General features: G+C 40.4%; 1 protein-coding gene across 6 annotated transcripts in view; it reads right to left on the bottom strand.

The window, feature by feature from the left end:
- Window positions 1-17,441, bottom strand: part of ablim3 (actin binding LIM protein family, member 3) — an 89,394-nt gene that overhangs the window by 60,947 nt on the left and 11,006 nt on the right. For all 6 annotated transcript variants that reach the window (XR_007961347.1, XM_052057845.1, XM_052057807.1 and 3 more), the window contains exon 2: window positions 16,856-16,990. Coding sequence is in view for 5 of the 6 variants with exons in the window: in XM_052057845.1 (XP_051913805.1) it covers window positions 16,856-16,990 (135 nt within the window). In the remaining variant the exon portion in view is untranslated. The remainder of the gene's footprint in view (window positions 1-16,855; window positions 16,991-17,441) is intronic.

Genomic DNA, 17,441 nt, shown 5'->3' with positions numbered 1-17,441 from the left:
GGCACCTAGCAAAATCTTAATCACATGCTATCTGATACAGAAGTGGAAAAGGGAAATAGGCAAAAAAAAGTGTCTTGAAATGTTTTAAAGACATTTCCCTCCCTTCTGTTTTCCAGTGTGTTATGCAGACTGTCAAATGATCGAATATTCACACTTTGCATCATGCGGTTCATTAGCATACGGGACGCCTGACCAACTCACAGCTGGCTCGCGGCATCTGGTGAAACTGGACTGCAAGGTCCGATCTTCTCCGGTTAATCACAATGTTTACTCCATTGATTGGCTGAGGCATTATAAAGGAGTTTCCTCGTCCTTTGCTACCAGAGGAAACAGAAACTTTCCATGGTTACCGTAGAGACATGTCCCCATCTAAATTATGTTGTGGGTATCAGGCTGGTGGCGCATTTGTGGGCGCAGCTTTGGATTGATTATTGAATGGAAATGCTAAAATGAGATGATTCTATTTGAACAACACTCAAGTGAAGATATCACATTTTCCTGTGTTTGATCAAGAATGCTCTTGACAAAGTCAGAATGCTCGTTCAAGGATTTTCGGTTTTGGGGGCACTCATAATACCAGGTTTTACCCACGAGGGATTTGTTTTTATGGTTCCGGTTGCAGTTCCATTGAAAACAGCTGCACACTGAGGGCTCTATATTCAGGCCCAGAACGAGTCTGATGCAAAGCATCGTCAAAACTGTGCGAAGGGGCAGGCAAGCACTGTTTGTTTTCACAGACGCATGCAACTTGGCACAGTTCAGAAACTGGCAGTTGCGGGTCCATGCAGGAGTTTGAAGCATGCAAAGGACGTTGAAAAGGACCTGATAGTACACCAGTGGGGGCGGCCCGGTAGTCCAGTGGTTAGCACGTCGGCTTCACAGTGCAGAGGTACCGGGTTCGATTCCAGCTCCGGCCTCCCTGTGTGGAGTTTGCATGTTCTCCCCGGGCCTGCGTGGGTTTTCTCCGGGTGTTCCAGTTTCCTCCCACATTCCAAAAACATGCGTGGCAGGCTGATTGAACACTCTAAATTGTCCCTAGGTGTGAGTGTGAGTGCAAATGGTTGTTCGTTTCTGTGTGCCCTGCAATTGGCTGGCAACCGATTCAGGGTGTCCCCCGCCTACTGCCCGAAGACAGCTGGGATAGGCTCCAGCACCCCCCGCGACCCTAGTGAGGATCAAGCGGCTTGTAAGATGAATGAATGAATGAGTACACCAGTGGCGTGCGGTGAGGTTCATGGTTGGTGAGGCACCGACTCCTTTAGTGTCAGATTTACAAATATATCAACCAAAAACAGTAGCATATTCAATTGGCTACTGGTTATTTCATATCCAAAATTTGACCCCGTGGGTTCTCCAGGGTTCAATATTCTATTGTACTTTTCTTAGACTAATCTATTTTGTTATAAGATTTTGACAGGGTCTGCAGTTTGGTGTCATCAAAATGTTGTGACATCTCATTAAATTTTGTACAGTCGACCAAACCGAGGAAAGCTAGCTCACAAAATGATCAAACCTAGCTTTCATCTAAACACTGATGTTGTCCATAATCTTGTCGAACATTTGTTTTCGCTCCTCTGACCGACTGATTTCTTCAACTGTTGTTTCGGCCAAGTGTGCTGCATTTCTGCTCAAATCGCTCATACAGTGTGTTAAAGTCCCGTCTCATGCGTTCAACAACTCGGATGGTATCGTGGGTTCGCGCACAACAATATCCAATGTCCATTACTTTGTTTTGCAGCACTCTAAAAAGTGCATCAGTTTCACTGAAAATTCCCTCGTATGCCATCATTAAAAAGCATGTCGATGCTTTTGACAGCCATCGATCATATCCAGTGACCATCATTTGAGTATCATTGTCCCAGCGATCGGGATCATATGTTTGCGCTACTAGTTTTTTAACACAGCTGTTTTCTCCAACACTTCCAAGACATACGCAGCTACAGCAGGGGCTCGCCTATCATCACTTATGTCATCAAATCCTAAAAATGCTTCCATCACCACAGTCCACTTCACTTTTGGCTACATAGCGCATAATAACAGATCTGTGCTTTGTTTGTGATATCCGTAGTCTCGTCCAACTCTATGGCAATAAATGGGGCAGCATTGATTTTTAGATCATTTATTATCACATCACCGAACGCTTCAATTATATCGTTCTATTGGACAAGCAAGAAAACACAGTGGATGAGTCCAAATGACTAGCTAACCTCTCATCTTTCTCAGCAGAAGCATGTAATAGTTCTACATAATCGCCACGATTAGAAGAGCTTGCCCTCTCGTCGTGACCATGAAATGCCAACTCCCGTTTAGCGAAAAAAGCAGGTTGCATGAATGAGGTCTTTCACAATCTCTCGGTTTTCCCTTAACTTGGCATTGCGGATGCTAACGTTGAGCCTCCGCTGTTCGTTCAATGCCAAATCGATCCTTGCGCTTTTAATGTCACAATATCCCGTGTTAGTCCAGACATTGTCACAAGTTGAGAACAAAAGGCAGGGAAAACACTAAAGACGGGTTTTCGAAGGACAGCCACATCACCATTCTTTTCGGCTGTACCACTCCGTTTGAAAAGTTGTCCGGGCTATCCCGTAGTTTGAAGCAAACCTTTTCGCTCCGGCGTTGGTCTACCTGTGTTAATCACGTCCACTTTTGACTGAAAGTCCAGTTTTGAGAAGTTTTTAAGCTTCAATATATAATCCTCTTCTTCCATTTTGGCTGTCCGACGGAGCAAATTTAAAAAAGGATCGCACTTGACTCGCCTGGCGCCTCTGAGCAGAAGAACAGCGCAACGTACCTGTTTGCTCACGTACACCCTCTTAATGGCGGCAGAGAACGATCTGCCGCAACCTGTGCCTTTTCACTGCGGTTTTATTTCCCATCAGCAAATCTAAATATATCACTAAAAAACATTAAACTTTAATGGTTTAAAAACATTAGCCAGACTTAGGAAAAGCAGGTCAAATAAATGTATCTGCAAACGTTATATTAGCGACGTGCAGATAGATGTACGGCAACCAGCACGTGCCAGTTGCATGTATCAACCCAGTTTGTGATGATTGCGCAATGCAATGCACATTCAGAGGTGCGGCTCTGCCGCACCTGCCTCCCCTGACCGCACGTCCCTGTAGTACACGTCGGTGTGTGAGACCCCTACATAGCTGTTCCGCGGTGTAATAAAGACGGCGTTAGGAATGGCACATTCAATGAATTGATTTTTAAGATATTCATCACTATTTTTGACAAAACAGATTAATCCATGATCAAAATGATGATTAGTTGCAGCCCTGCTTTGTTTTATTAATCTTATGTCAACAATTTTTCAATTACTATCTTGGTGTGAGAAAATGAACAGCACTAGAGCTACATTTTGCTGCTGAGTTTGACTGATGGACGCAAGATGAAAATAACTGGCAAAATTTTATTGGAAAGAACCTTCATAATTAAAAGCTGAAGAGAACACGAGGAGGTAATTTGGGGTTTGTAAACATCTGTTTGTAACAGGATGCCACGACTACTTTAAGACATGTATTTGAGTGTATCCTTGGAGTATAGCAGCATTTTAATTCCACAGACCACTGCATGTTCAAATACACAGTAAAAGCACTATTCTCCAACAACTATCAAAAAGTTTGATTTCAGAAAGTCAAAATTCATTCTTGACCCAAAAGCAAAACGTCCAAGTCCTTCCATGTTTTTGCTGTCAGAAGTGTGGGTGGAGTTGGATCAGAACCTAAAGTTTCTGCCCCTGCAGAGTCATGGCTTGAGTTGGCTCAAGGAAGAAAGGCTTTGGTTCAAGCTGCACAACCAGCAGCACAAGGGAGCAACATACACCCATAAAATTAGCAGTCAAATGAAACAATAAAAAATAAAAAATAAGTGAGACCTTTCTGGTCTGTTTCACTGTCCTGCGAACACCTCATAGCTATTGAATGACTTTGTGGCTACCCGATGAATATATACACAATAAGACCCTTTGAAGAGATGAATATATATTATACTATATTACCACACATAATCAGATTGAGCCATGATTGGCTTCCAAAATTAATTTAGCAACATTTTAAATCCATCAAAGACTTAATTAAATGCATTCTGCTCAATTTCTGCTCAATCCCTGAGTGGATTGCTGATGCAGAGAAGCCAAGACGAGCCTTTTGACGTCAAGTTTCTTGTTTCTGGCAAACCAAGAACTTGTGAGAGATCATGGGCCTAGTGACTGGAGGTTAACGCAGTCTGGTGTCACCAGCTGTGGTCATTAGAACTACACTGATTAGACGCCAACGGGGGGTCTGGGTGATTGGGTATTTATCTGCTGCCAACAGATGCAATTAAAATTCCCATCTCAAGTCAGCCCAGGCTACAAACCTAAAATAGTCCAGACACCTCCCCTCTCTCTTCTTGTGTCTCAGCTTTACCGTTTCTGCTTTACAATGTTATAGGGTGACCACGAGGCCTCTGTGGACACACTGCTGCTTTCATTTTGAAAAAGTATACATGAGACACATAATATACCTGGCCAAAAGGTGGTTGCAATTAAGACAATACAATCTCCTCATAGCATCACACAAATCACATGCTAAACACAGTAGCAACTGAGATTTTGGCCAAAATGGCAAATGGGGCAAATTATCAAAGCAAGTAATGCTGTTCAGAATGTGGTCATGATGGGGCAGCATTCAATAGGTCACTGGAAAATGAGGATATGTCTCCTCTGGAAGAATTTGTTGGTCGATGCTTTCATACTATTACTGTCAAATGTAGCCCAAAAGGATTGGCAAAGATGATGTCAACAAAGCCAGCCGGTGGAGGCTCAAAGCGAAATTCAAGCGCAGTTACTTAGCAGTGGTCCTTGGCTGGAGACAGATGAGTGCTCACTGGAGTCTCTTCAAGCCAATCAGGATGCTGAGGACGTCTGTGGGCTGATGAGTGGTTCATTAAATAGTGAATAAGGATGAATAGAAACAGGTAAAAGATTAAAAATGAAATTGCAAGGAATGTGGAACCACTTCCGAATGCATCCGGAGATGAAGGTTGTGCATATTGTCTGACACATCAGGATATTTTTTGCTCAGAAACACTGACAATTTAACATTAATATACGCACACATTTAAAGACTAAAAGCGAGGTGATATTGGGTGAAAATCCTTCAGTACAGTCATGTTGGACGTGAATAAGCAGAGAATTAATCTCTGTCAAGTATCGTGCATCGTGGAGAGCCGTTGGGGAGAAGTCCCATTGCCTCCCGCACTCGCTTCTCTCCCTAGCAACCAGGCTTTGGCGTGGTGATTGGACTAGCGTACCAGTGGTTGCTATAGCTACAGGAAGCGACCCAACCATGTAACCCCCCACTTTTAACTCTGTTTCTCTTTCTTTTTTTTCTTCATAACCTCTCTTTGTCTTTTCATTGCTGTATTTCTCAGCTAAGGCTGGTATATGCTGAATCGACAACAGATAGCGGCACGGCGACATGACGAGAGAAGATGTTATGAATGCAAAGGATGAGTGATGGGATTAATGGTATCTTAAAGGGGGTATTACGTACTGAAACGTGTTGAAAAGAGCTTCTAATATGATGCAATGAAAGAGGTGCCAGAGATCCCTAGTATTTATCAAACCTGACTGATAACTCCTTTCCCTTTCATTTAAAAAAAAGTGATGTGGAAAAGCCTGACATTTTGTAAATATTTTTTGTGCATTGGTTGCGCTGTAAATGGATGACTGTTTTGCTTTTGCATTCATGTCTATTTATTTGCATCTACCATTGTTTAAAAAGGCACTCAGCCTTTTTGCAACCTAAAAAAATGATTTATAATAATAATAATAATAATAATACATTTTATTTATAAGCGCCTTTCAAGACAACCAAGGACACTTTACAATAACAAAAAACACAAAACAATACGGGTTGAGCAGCGGCAGCCAAATGCACCAGCGTTCACTCAACCTGGAAATCAGAAAGAAACCACAAGGGAGGGACAGGGGGATAAACAAAAAAAACACGCTCGAACTATCCCCATTTTGAGGGATAATTTGAATTAGGTAAAAAACTCCTGCACAAGCATATGACAGTTACAACAATTACAATGAATGGACTATAAATGTTCTCACTGCCGATAGGCCACAAAGTGTATTTGTAATTTCACACGTCATCTAGAAACCCTGCTGCTAAACTGAGAGGTGGTAAGAGACTCACAAACTACACACATAAACTGATTCCTGATTTGAGGTGATGCAATTCTTCAGACACCAGAGTGGTAGCCAGTTAGCCTGGAAATCAAGACTCATCTCAGTAAGAGCGATTGAGTCCGGTGGGTAGTCGTGTGAAATGCATTTGCAACGTGCAACTCTCCGGCGCACCATTGTGAATGTTATGATGATGCACTTCCATCGCCGAAGAGTGATGTGGTTCACAAAGAATACATCGCAGCAAATAAACTATCTTGACCATACAACCCATTTATTACATGTGAAAAGAAAGTGGGTTTGGCTTGCGCGCTTCATAGCCAGAAGGGAACCTGGTGACGCCTCATGGTAGGGTGGGAGGTGTGTCATCACAAGGTTCATGGCATGACCCTTGGGGTCTGGCCTGCTCTTTTTCCTTATCTCCGTCTCTCCTCTCAGGCCCACCCGCCCGTCCTCTTTTCCAGCTGTTGCGGGTCACTTGCTTGCCGGTTGCAAGCTGTTGCCCTCCCGGATGGTGACTGACTTCTGTATCAGGGCACGTTTGCGGATGGGGGCCTCTGGGGCTGTTCTGGGCACCTCAGGAGCTGGCGGACCATCATAGATCCCTGGGCATTGGTGCTGTCCTCTTGACTCTATACTCACGAGGTAGGCACTTCACCATGGTCTGAGCTTCCTTTTTGGATGGGAAAGGCCAAGTCTGTGTGTCCTCATGGTGTTGGCACAGCAACTTCAAACACCAGATGACTTCCATGCATGTATGCATGACTATGTTCATTTAATAATATCCGTAGTCAGGCCTAAAGGATCTACGGTAGTTGCTTGAAAGCTTCTTCCCTCTTGCCATTAACTCCCGAGGCAGTTGACTCAAATTTTCCTTCGTGGCATTTTGCACATGTTTGCAAGTTTTGCACATGACTTTTGCATATCCCTGTGTGACAGTACTTCAATATTGATTTTTGTAGCTTCATCTCAATACATATTTGCATAAATATTGTTGATCATCAACAACCACACCAATGGACACTTTACAGTGATCAAGGACCTTCTGTATTATTGTACATTTGTCATATCTTAATTACCGTATTTTCCGCACTACAGGGCACACCAATTCTATATGCTCCCCCCCCCCAAAGAATTTATATTGTGATTTCATCATTTGTGAATACACAACAAAGAAATAAATAACTACGACTGACATCTGATCGTACTGTTGGAGCTACGATCAAGGAAATGCCAACGCGTTTTTCTGAGGCGGTCATGAACGCCTCTCGAGTTGACCAGAAGAAAAGAAGGCACGTAGACGGAATGGACAAAGACACACCTGTATTTGTTGAAAAAAAGGAAAGCTGTGGTTGTGGTCTTATTTTTTTTTTTTAACGCACTTTAATAATAATTTTCAAGGTCTCAACAAATACAGGTACTGTACGTCTTTGTCCGTCTCCGTGCCTACTTCCGTTTCACTCGAGAGGTGTTCATGGCCGCCTCCAAAAAACGTAAATTAATTATTACTTCAAAGAAACCATGAAGAAAATCAAGCGAGGAAATCACAAAATAAATTCTGTAGGAGGGATATAGATAATATATAATATATAACCTCAATGGCAGTTATGGAGTTTGTAGAAGCAATAGCCACTCATATAGACAACAAAGAATTTACTGTTGGGGTTTTCCTAGATCTAAAAAAAAGCTTTTGACACAATAGATCACAGTATATTATTGAAAAAACTAGATAGATATGGCATTAGAGGTGTAGCTTATAAATGGATAAAAAGTTATTTAGAAAACAGATATCAGTACGTGCAACTATACAATAAAAAAACGAATCAACTGAAAATCACTCACGGAGTTCCTCAGGGGTCAGTGCTTGGTCCAAAACTATTCATCTTATATATAAATGATATCTGCTAGGTCTCAAAACTATTTTAATGTGTCCTATTTGCTGATGATACAACTTTCTACTGTTCTGGAATAAATCTGAAACAGCTCCTGACAACTGTAGAAAACGAATTAAACAAATTAAAAAACTGGTTCGACAGAAATAAATTGTCACTTAACCTGACAAAATTGAAGTTAATTGTTTTTGGCACAAGACCAATCAAACACCAAGCTAAAATTATGGTAAACTCAATTGAAATAGAAAGAGCGTATGAAACCAAGTTTCTCGGATTAGTAATAGACTCAAAACTATGTTGGAAACCACATATCGATAACGTAAAAAGAAAAATAGCCAAGACCGTAGGGATCCTCTACAAAACCAAGAAAAGTGCTAAATAAGAGATCTTTGTACACATTATACACTTCATTATTATTACCATATATGACCTACTGTGTGGAAATATGGGGAAATGCCTGCAAAACAAACACACTCCCTATTCTCAAACTACAAAAAAAAGCAATTCGAATTATGAATAGATCAAAATATACGGAACCCACAAATCCACTATTTATCAAATTAAATACGATAAAATTTTATGACCTGGTTGACTTTAAAATCGCCCAATTAATGTACAAAGCACACAATAACCTGCTCTGCCAAAACATTCAGAATTTTTTCGAAATTCGAGAAAGCAACTATGAATTAAGAGGTACCAACTTATTCAAAAAACTCAAAACAAGAACAAACATCAAGCAAAGAAGTGTATCTAGCAAAGGTGTTAATCTGTTGAATAATCTCGAACGGACCTGAAAATGAGTAAATCGCTTGCTGAGTTCAAAAACACATTCAAAAAAATAGAAAAAAACCCCTACATCAATCAGAGTTACAATGATAAATTCTAAACATTAAATATAATGATAAATCAGAACTAAGTAGATAAATAGAGAAAGGTATTGAAATATCCATTATGAATACAAGAGAAAATTGACACAAGAGTGCCAGGGTGAGGATATATATAATCCCGATACAAACGAAAAGTTGTAAAAATATCACGGTTAAGGGTAAAGTATGAGCCTTAATGGAGACTTCTTCTTACTTTTTCTTTTCTGATTGATATAAAAATGATTTAGTAGATATAAACACATAACGGGGTAGGACTAGATATGTTTTTTACTTCATCCTACTCCGTTGACCATAATAACTGTGTTGAATGAAAACTGATTTCTTTCTTTTTACTTTTTTATCTACCTTATTTTCTGTCAAATTATTACTGTATATGTTTTATGTTCAATAAACAAACAAACAAACGAACATAATTTATTTTGTGATTTCCTCGCTTGATTTTCTGTTTTGATGCATTATTTTCCATTTTTGTAGTTTCATTTAAGTACAGTAATAGTTAATTTACGTTTTTCAGAGGCGGTCATGAACGCCTCTCAAGTTGAATGGACGGCTCTCAGGTTGAATGGAAGGAGCGTAGCACCATCTAGTGCAGGCATTGTAGATTGCGCCTTATAATGCGAAGCGTCCAATGTATGAAACATTTTTTACAAAATAGCTATTCATTGATGATGCCCCATAATCCAGTGCGTCTTTTAGTACGGAAAATACGGTACCACACTTTGAGTCGCTTGAAATTGTGCAACAATGCTGTGATTCATCTGCACCGCCAATTTGGGTTGGGCAATAATTCACTATGAATACATAATTGAAATAAATACAAATGCTTTCGATTAAAATGACCCCAAAAATGAATAAAAATCTAGACAAAAGGTGTGTTGGAGTAGTGAGAGGTCTAAAACAGCCATCATATGGCTGTCGAGGAACTGGCATTTCCTACAAGATTAAACTGGCTGATAAGGGTAGTTCCGTAGTTGATATGAACACCAGTGATGATGATGAGACAATTAAGCACTACCACCTTCGATTAGATGTTGCCTTGTAATCCCACTGAAAGACTTATCAATGAAAGACATTTCATCTTGAATTAGGCACTTGACAACAAATGGGCCAATGAGAAACAGTTCGACTTCTTGAAGGATGATTGACCCACTGTTCTCGTACGATATCTGTTGCTGAAGATTCACAAGTCTTAAACCAATCCAACAGGTAGACCTCTTATTTGTAGCACTGAGTCTCTTGTAGAACCTCAGAGTCAGTTTGTTGATATCTTGCATCAGATACATTGTAAAAACACCTCATGTGGCAGACACTAGAGATGGCATAAGACAGTTAAGAGACATCGACTTACCAAAAAGGTGCTTTTCTTGTTAGCTTTCATGTGTGAAAGTTTATACACTAACATCCCCCAAGAGGGTGGGGTTGAAGCCATGTATCGTTATCCCTCACATGTTGAACATGCTCTTGCAGAATTCCTTATGAAACTCAACAAATGTACAGGTATATTAAAATCAAGCTACTCCACGTTGAACAAATCCTATTTACAGAGACACGGCACTTGCATGAGCTCTCCCTTTGCACCGAATTATGCAGACCTCTATATGGGGTTATCGTACATTTTTAGTCCTAACGATCCATTTCAACACAATGCGACATTTTTTACGAGATACAATGATGACATTCTGTGTGTGTTTATTGGCTCAGAAAAATCATTATCCCAGCCCAGGAATTGTCTTAAAAATACCTTTGCAGCACAACACAAATCGGACACACTTTTAATTTAAGATATTATAATTTCTGTCAATGAAGAAAGAACTCTGGACACGACTATTTCCTGCAAGTAAACTGATAGGACCACTGTCTTCCTTGCAAACAATCATCACCCTAACATCCCATATGGACAGACAAAGGAGGATTTGTAATAGGGAAAGTTTTTGTATAACTCTGAGGCCCGAGTTATACAATACAATACAATACAATACAAACATGCTGATTTATATAGCGCTTTCACAACATCGGCAGCTGTAACAAAGCGCTTAACAAAACAGTTAACATATGACAAAGAGATTCACCCAAACCGGCTGCTGAAGAGTAACTTTGGAGGTGGCATACAACCGAGGCAGATCTAAGAATAGAGATAGTCTGGTAACCCCTACAATAGCACACAAAAGAGATATGTGTCACTTTTATATCTGATTATAGCCATGTTAGTCTCACTAAGTCGATTTTAAAAGAGGCAAGCACCTTTGATGTTCTATGGTGTCTTCCATGTAAAAAGAGACTAAACTCTTAGTAACAGCTGGTTGGCCGAAGAAATCCATGGTAATTATAGAAGTGGCAGATGCACCTATTATGCTCACATGCATAACACTAAGGTATACTGTACAGGCACTCACAGACGGGCAAAAAAATGTCACATAATAAACGCTGGCCTCCTGTTATTCTCTTATTGTAGCTCCAAGAGGTAGTAAACATATTTACACTGGTTTTAAATGTTGATATAAATAAAACGTGGAGCCCCTTTTGTATTGTACACTGTTTGATTTTCTATTCTCTTGTGTATTTTGTCATTTTGACACTGCTGTATGTCGATTGGCTTTGCTAGAACTGACAGTCTCCCAGCTCTCACGAGTCTATTAATTACAGCAGCTGCCGATATAAAAGGCCGGCAGCAGAGCCAACACATTAATAGGCTGATGAAGCCCAGAGAGGCGAAACATTTTGTATGTTGAATACATTAGCTCACCTTTAAACTGTGTGTGGCAGAGCCCTCCTTATACGTGTTTACATACACATATATACACGTCTTTAATATTATGACGGCGATACACAAACCTTCAAACCAAGTAAAAGATTGTAGATCCATTAGTTGTCTTAAATGAAAAGGGATCTGAAGTCAAAGAAATTAGACCCCCCCCCCCCCCATAGCCACACCAGTCATCTGATCTCAAGCCTATAAGAAGACACTTTATACTTGCCGAAGGCAAAAAAATGAAGGCAGCAAGATTAACAAACAAGCCACAATTGAAAGTAACTGAGGTGAAGGCCTGGTAAAACATCACCACAGGGAGGAAATTGTGATATGTCCAAAGGCTCCAAGGAATGTCATAACTATCACAAAATATTCAATTATGGCTCTAAATTACAATTATCTGCGATTGACTGACAGCCAGCTAAGCCTTAACCCAACCTTTTGTACCACAGTCAGTTGGGATAGCATCTAGCTACTGTCTGTGTTTGTCCACAGATACTGGAGTAAAATGGAGGAGATGAATTATAAGTACCGGTATGTGTTTTTAAACAGACTTTTGAGACATTTGAAATGGAGGAATGGTGCTGAATTTGAATTCCTATCACTACTTTAATCACATCTCAATTATATAAAGGCAAACTCCTTTTCCAAAACACAGTTGTCCAAGTACTGCCTTGAGTCTAGACACTGCGGTTACAATTATTCAACAGGGCACAGTCAGCCCTTTTGAACATGCATCAGACTGGAATATCTAGAAAGTGGGAGGGAGGACAAGAGAAACTGGAAATAGCTGTCATCATTTAAGAAGTGACAACATTGTAACAGAGGCCAACATTATTGTTGAAGGCCACACAATGACTGTTAGTTAGTTGGTTGGTTGGTTAGTTAGTTAGTTAGTTAGTTAGTTAGTTAGTTAGTTAGTTAGTTAGTTAGTTAGTTGGTTAGTTGGTTAGTTAGTTGGTTAGTTAGTTGGTTAGTTGGTTAGTTAGTTGGTTAGTTAGTTAGTTAGTTAGTTAGTTAGTTAGTTAGTTAGTTAGTTAGTTAGTTAGTTAGTTAGTTAGTTAGTTAGTTGGTTGGTTAGTTCCGCACTTTCCTATTTGGAACATTGGGCGACGAGTTTCCTCCATTTGGTCCGGTCACTGGCGACCCTTCTTGAATGATTGTTTGAGGACAAAAAAAAGCAAAAGATCAAAGAAAAAGGTAAAATGTTTCAACACACCCATTTTCAATGTTCATAAATACAACTGACCGAGAAGGCAATTATCTGTTGACACAGGATTGTAACCCAGGTGCGATGGCATTTGCCACACACACACACACCCAGCATGACAATGTCATCCTGTCCCATGATGAGAAATTGATTTCATGGTTGAGTGGCAGTCAGCACGAAGGACAAAGCGAAATAGTCAAGATTTTCTTTTATTCTTTTTTTGAAGGGAGAGGAGAAGAGATGGAGTGGTGCTAAGGAAGTGAGCAACGGTAACAAAATGTAACCTTAACCAGCTATAGAAAAACATAGCGACCTAACCAAAACAGACTGTACCAGCAACAAGCATGAAGTCATAGATGGAGTTTAGAACGTTCAAAAGAACACAAAGCACATTTGTATGTGAGGAGGAGTCAGACACTGAACAAAAAAAATCTGCGGAAAACTGCTGGCTGAGCAGAGGCCCGCATAGGAGAGCACATTATAGGACGGGATGTAGAATTGTCTGGCCACAAAATAATGCCCCATTACCTCACTTGGACGGGAAGAGAGTTCTCTGAAACATGAGAGGGCTGTTTGATGTCCATCCGTGAAGGTTTTCTCTTACTTGAGCAAAGTGAAGCAATGAGGACTAGACAATGGCACACGAGTGGGAAAAATACAGTATAAACCTACTTGATAGTAAACCGAAGTTATGATGTCATGTTTGGGCGACACAAACAACCCTACCCCCACCCTCTTCTTTTCTCTGCTGTCTTCCTCTGTTCACCACCCCTTTTTTTTCCTCTGGGGCACAAATAGTGCCTTGTGATTGGTTAATAGCACCATAGAGATGCTGAGAATATCCACCAACCAGGGCACGGGTGCCCCATTAGACCGTTACCACAGTGATAGTGCATGTGTGTGCTGAAATGCATGCACAAATGCACATGTGGCCTCATGCACAAAAAACCATATCAGTGCGTGCGTGTGTGTGTGTGTGTGCGTGTGTGTGTGTGTGTGTGCGCGCGTGTGTGTGTGTGTGTGTGTGTGTGTGTGTGTGTGTGTGCGAGTGCTCATGTGCGTGCGTCTGTGTGTTTCTGACACAAGTACATGTAAGGAACGTGTTATACCTAGCCCTCAGTGTTTTCATGCAGTGTAGAATGACATAATGCTATTAACATACACAAACTACACAAACTGTGAGACGATTGGAACAATATGCTTTCTGGAGTACACATCTATATTTGCTGCACCCCTAACAAATTTATGAGCGCAAACACAAAGACAGACAGAAACAAATGGATGAACAGATGGTGTGAAAAAACAGTACGTGAGCAGGGGTAAAAAGCGTTCCGAAAATCGGAAATGTGATGGTGCCAAACATTATCTCCAATAATACAAGAGGTATCAAAATGTATCAATTGTTCGACAACTAATAAACAATCAAATGATTATAAAATATGAAATAAACCATTTGAATGATTGTGTAATTTTTTAGAGCCCTTATTTAACTTAAAATTGTCCAAATCTTCTGATTTCAGTGTCTCAAAGGTAATTATTTTCAGATTTCTGTCGTGCTTCATTAAAGCAGACAGATTATGATTTGTGCTCTATCAAAATACAGAGTCTCTCTAAGTTTTAAGTTTGAAAAGCAATGACCGTACCAGTAATTGAATCAGTTTCAAAAAGGTTGGCGAGTTCAATGTCAATCACTCTTATCTGATATTGCTTTACTGTTGATTCATCTGAAAACTAATTTTTATTCTTTAGCTTTTGGCTCATACACAGGCTTCATTTTTAGTTTTACTGTTTTTATGCTTTCTACTCTCTTTGTTATTAATTTATAGTTTTATTGATTGTTGTGGTATGAATAATTTTTGTAGCGGTGGTTGTTATAAAGTGCAATAGACTAATCAATTATGAAATTACTAGCTGGTTCGCCGCCCTCCGGGCGGCTCATCAGCTAGTTCCTGCGGAAGGCTGGTAAGGTGGGCCTTCGGCCCACAAAAGTGTTGTTGCTTGGTTCAACTTTTTGTTCATCTTCATTGCTTATCGTGAAAATAAAGAGATGTTTAGCTCTACTAAATAAATAACAATTTCATTGCAATGCTTGTGGGTAGACAACATTTTTTCGCTAAGATGCCCGCGCGATCGTAGTGAGCCACTGCCTGTGCGGCGCAGTGGCGGCGCGCAGCGGCGCGGTGAAGTAGGTACGTTTCGAAAAGGGACAGACGGAAGGACAGACCGCGTGCGGGACGACGCTCAATATATATATAGATTTAATCGTGACAACCACACGACTCACACTGATCCTTAACACTGACTGACTTTCCAATGTTTGTGCACTTAAGGCAAATATGAACTTTTTATCCTGATAAATGTGTGAATCACTGTATTGTCTGCTCTCTCAATGTGACACATCCGAGCAACCGGTGACAACCTGTTTATCGATGGTGTAATGCAGGGGTGTCCAAACTTTTTGCCAAGGGGGCCAGATTTTATGTGGTAAAATGTCGGGGGGCCGACCTTGGCTGACATTCTTTACATTGAACAACAATATTGTTCAACAAATTTTAGTAAGCCAGTCTGTTTCACATTTCCATTTTTATTTTAATTTCAACAATCTTAAGAATTTCTTTTGGTTCATTTGAAACAGGTATATCACATGCAACTGCTTATTCACTTGACTTTTTCTTAAACAGAAGTCTCCTGAGTGCAAATTGATTGATTTGAAACATAAGATGTATCACCATGACTTTTCAATAGTCACAAAACCTTTGACTCGAACAACAGGGAAATGAACCAGCAATACACATATCCACAACTGCAAGGATCATTTGAAATATGACATATCAGTCAATATAAACAAGGAGTGATGTCTTGTTAACTCGTGAGTGATGCCCTGTAGTGTTTAAATACTATTACTCATTTAGTGAATGCTATTACTCATTTAGCCACTAGAGGGAAGCAGTACTCTATGAAACATCACTCCCCAGTCTACGAGACCTCAGTCAATGCAACACGTGTTCCATTGCGCCCAACCTGCGGGCCAGACGGCACTGATTTTATGACGGGGGCCGAGGGCCGGATGAAATTCGACCGCGGGCCGGATTTGGCCCGCGGGCCGGACTTTGGACATGCCTGGTGTAATGTTAACATTTGGTTGAACGGCTTCTCACCACTTTGTTACAATGAAGTGTAAAAATCCTTCCACCACCATGGGTGGGGACCAAGCATCATTATTTTCATGAATCAAATGCTGCCATGCTTAGATGAGAATATATTTTCTCTGTACTTGATTATTCATGAATTCCAACTGATGCACACAGATCAAAATCATTTCGCTTAAGGCAATGGGATAACATGTTATTTTGACATCTGAAGCCTTCTTCCTGCTTTACAATTTTACAACGTACTGTATGATGATGATTATGTGCTAATATATTGTGGGTTTATATTTTTAATGCTACATCGGTCTAATATTTGTAACTTATGTCTTATTTTGAAACAATGATAGGACAATTAACCTTGTTCCTAAAGCATCTGAATTTTATTATATTGTGTATGTGTATGCCTTTGCGACATCTCTATTACAGGGCTTTTCCTCAGTGGTAGCATGGAAAAATCTGGGCAACAATGTCATTAGACAGCAGCATACAACAGGGGAAATCCCTTCTGAGTTGACTGAACTATTACAAGCTACCTTAGCAGTAGTCTAAGAACCCCGCAGGGTAACTCTGATCCGCTCCAATCCTCACTGTGGGCTAATTGTAGCACTCAGCATGGGGACTAAGATGGATTAGCAAGAAGATCCGCTATTCTAAACAGTCGATGCAGGTTGTTTGCAGAAAAAGTAAGGATGTGACTCAGTTCTTGTTTCTGGTGTCTGGTCTGCCTTGAATTAGCAACAATTGCTGCAAAATTCCTAACTCCGAGTTGTCATGGAGCAGGTCTTACCTGTGCAGGTGAAACACTGGACATGAAAGTGGGTTTCTTGAACTCGAACCACCTCTCCTTTGCACAATTCTCGACACCGTTGACACCGAATTGGCCCACCACTTGGTTCGCCTCCCATTGAGCCACGGCGATACGCTGTGGTAGACAGAGAGAAGACACAGTGTTGAACAGTTGAACACATAGTTTTTTTACCAGACAAAAAATATTATACATGTGCAAGTGCATCAAATTGAACCGAATCAAATCGTTGTACTTTGAAATATTGTATATTGACATACTGTCCGTATCGAATCGTCTTTTCGGAGAGCCATAGCTTTGCAGATTTACAGTACTGGCAAGGTCATTCAAATGTACCAGTAAGTAAAATGACAAGAAAAGGTCCATTGAACCATATCCTCTCCAACTGAGCCGTACCAGATCGTAATCCCACTGAGTCGAACCGAATCGAATCATTCCACTTACAAATCGAACTGTCCTTGAATCTTTTCGTAACGATTACATTTTGGTTTCGTTAAATGAAAAACGATTTTCCAATTCAAATCGTTTTTTTTGTTACACCCCTACTAATAGAGGGACTGAAGAGGGT

Source organism: Hippocampus zosterae, chromosome 1, assembly GCF_025434085.1.
Source record: "Hippocampus zosterae strain Florida chromosome 1, ASM2543408v3, whole genome shotgun sequence".
Lineage (NCBI taxonomy): Eukaryota > Metazoa > Chordata > Actinopteri > Syngnathiformes > Syngnathidae > Hippocampus > Hippocampus zosterae.
This window is presented reverse-complemented; position numbering and strand designations above follow the sequence as displayed.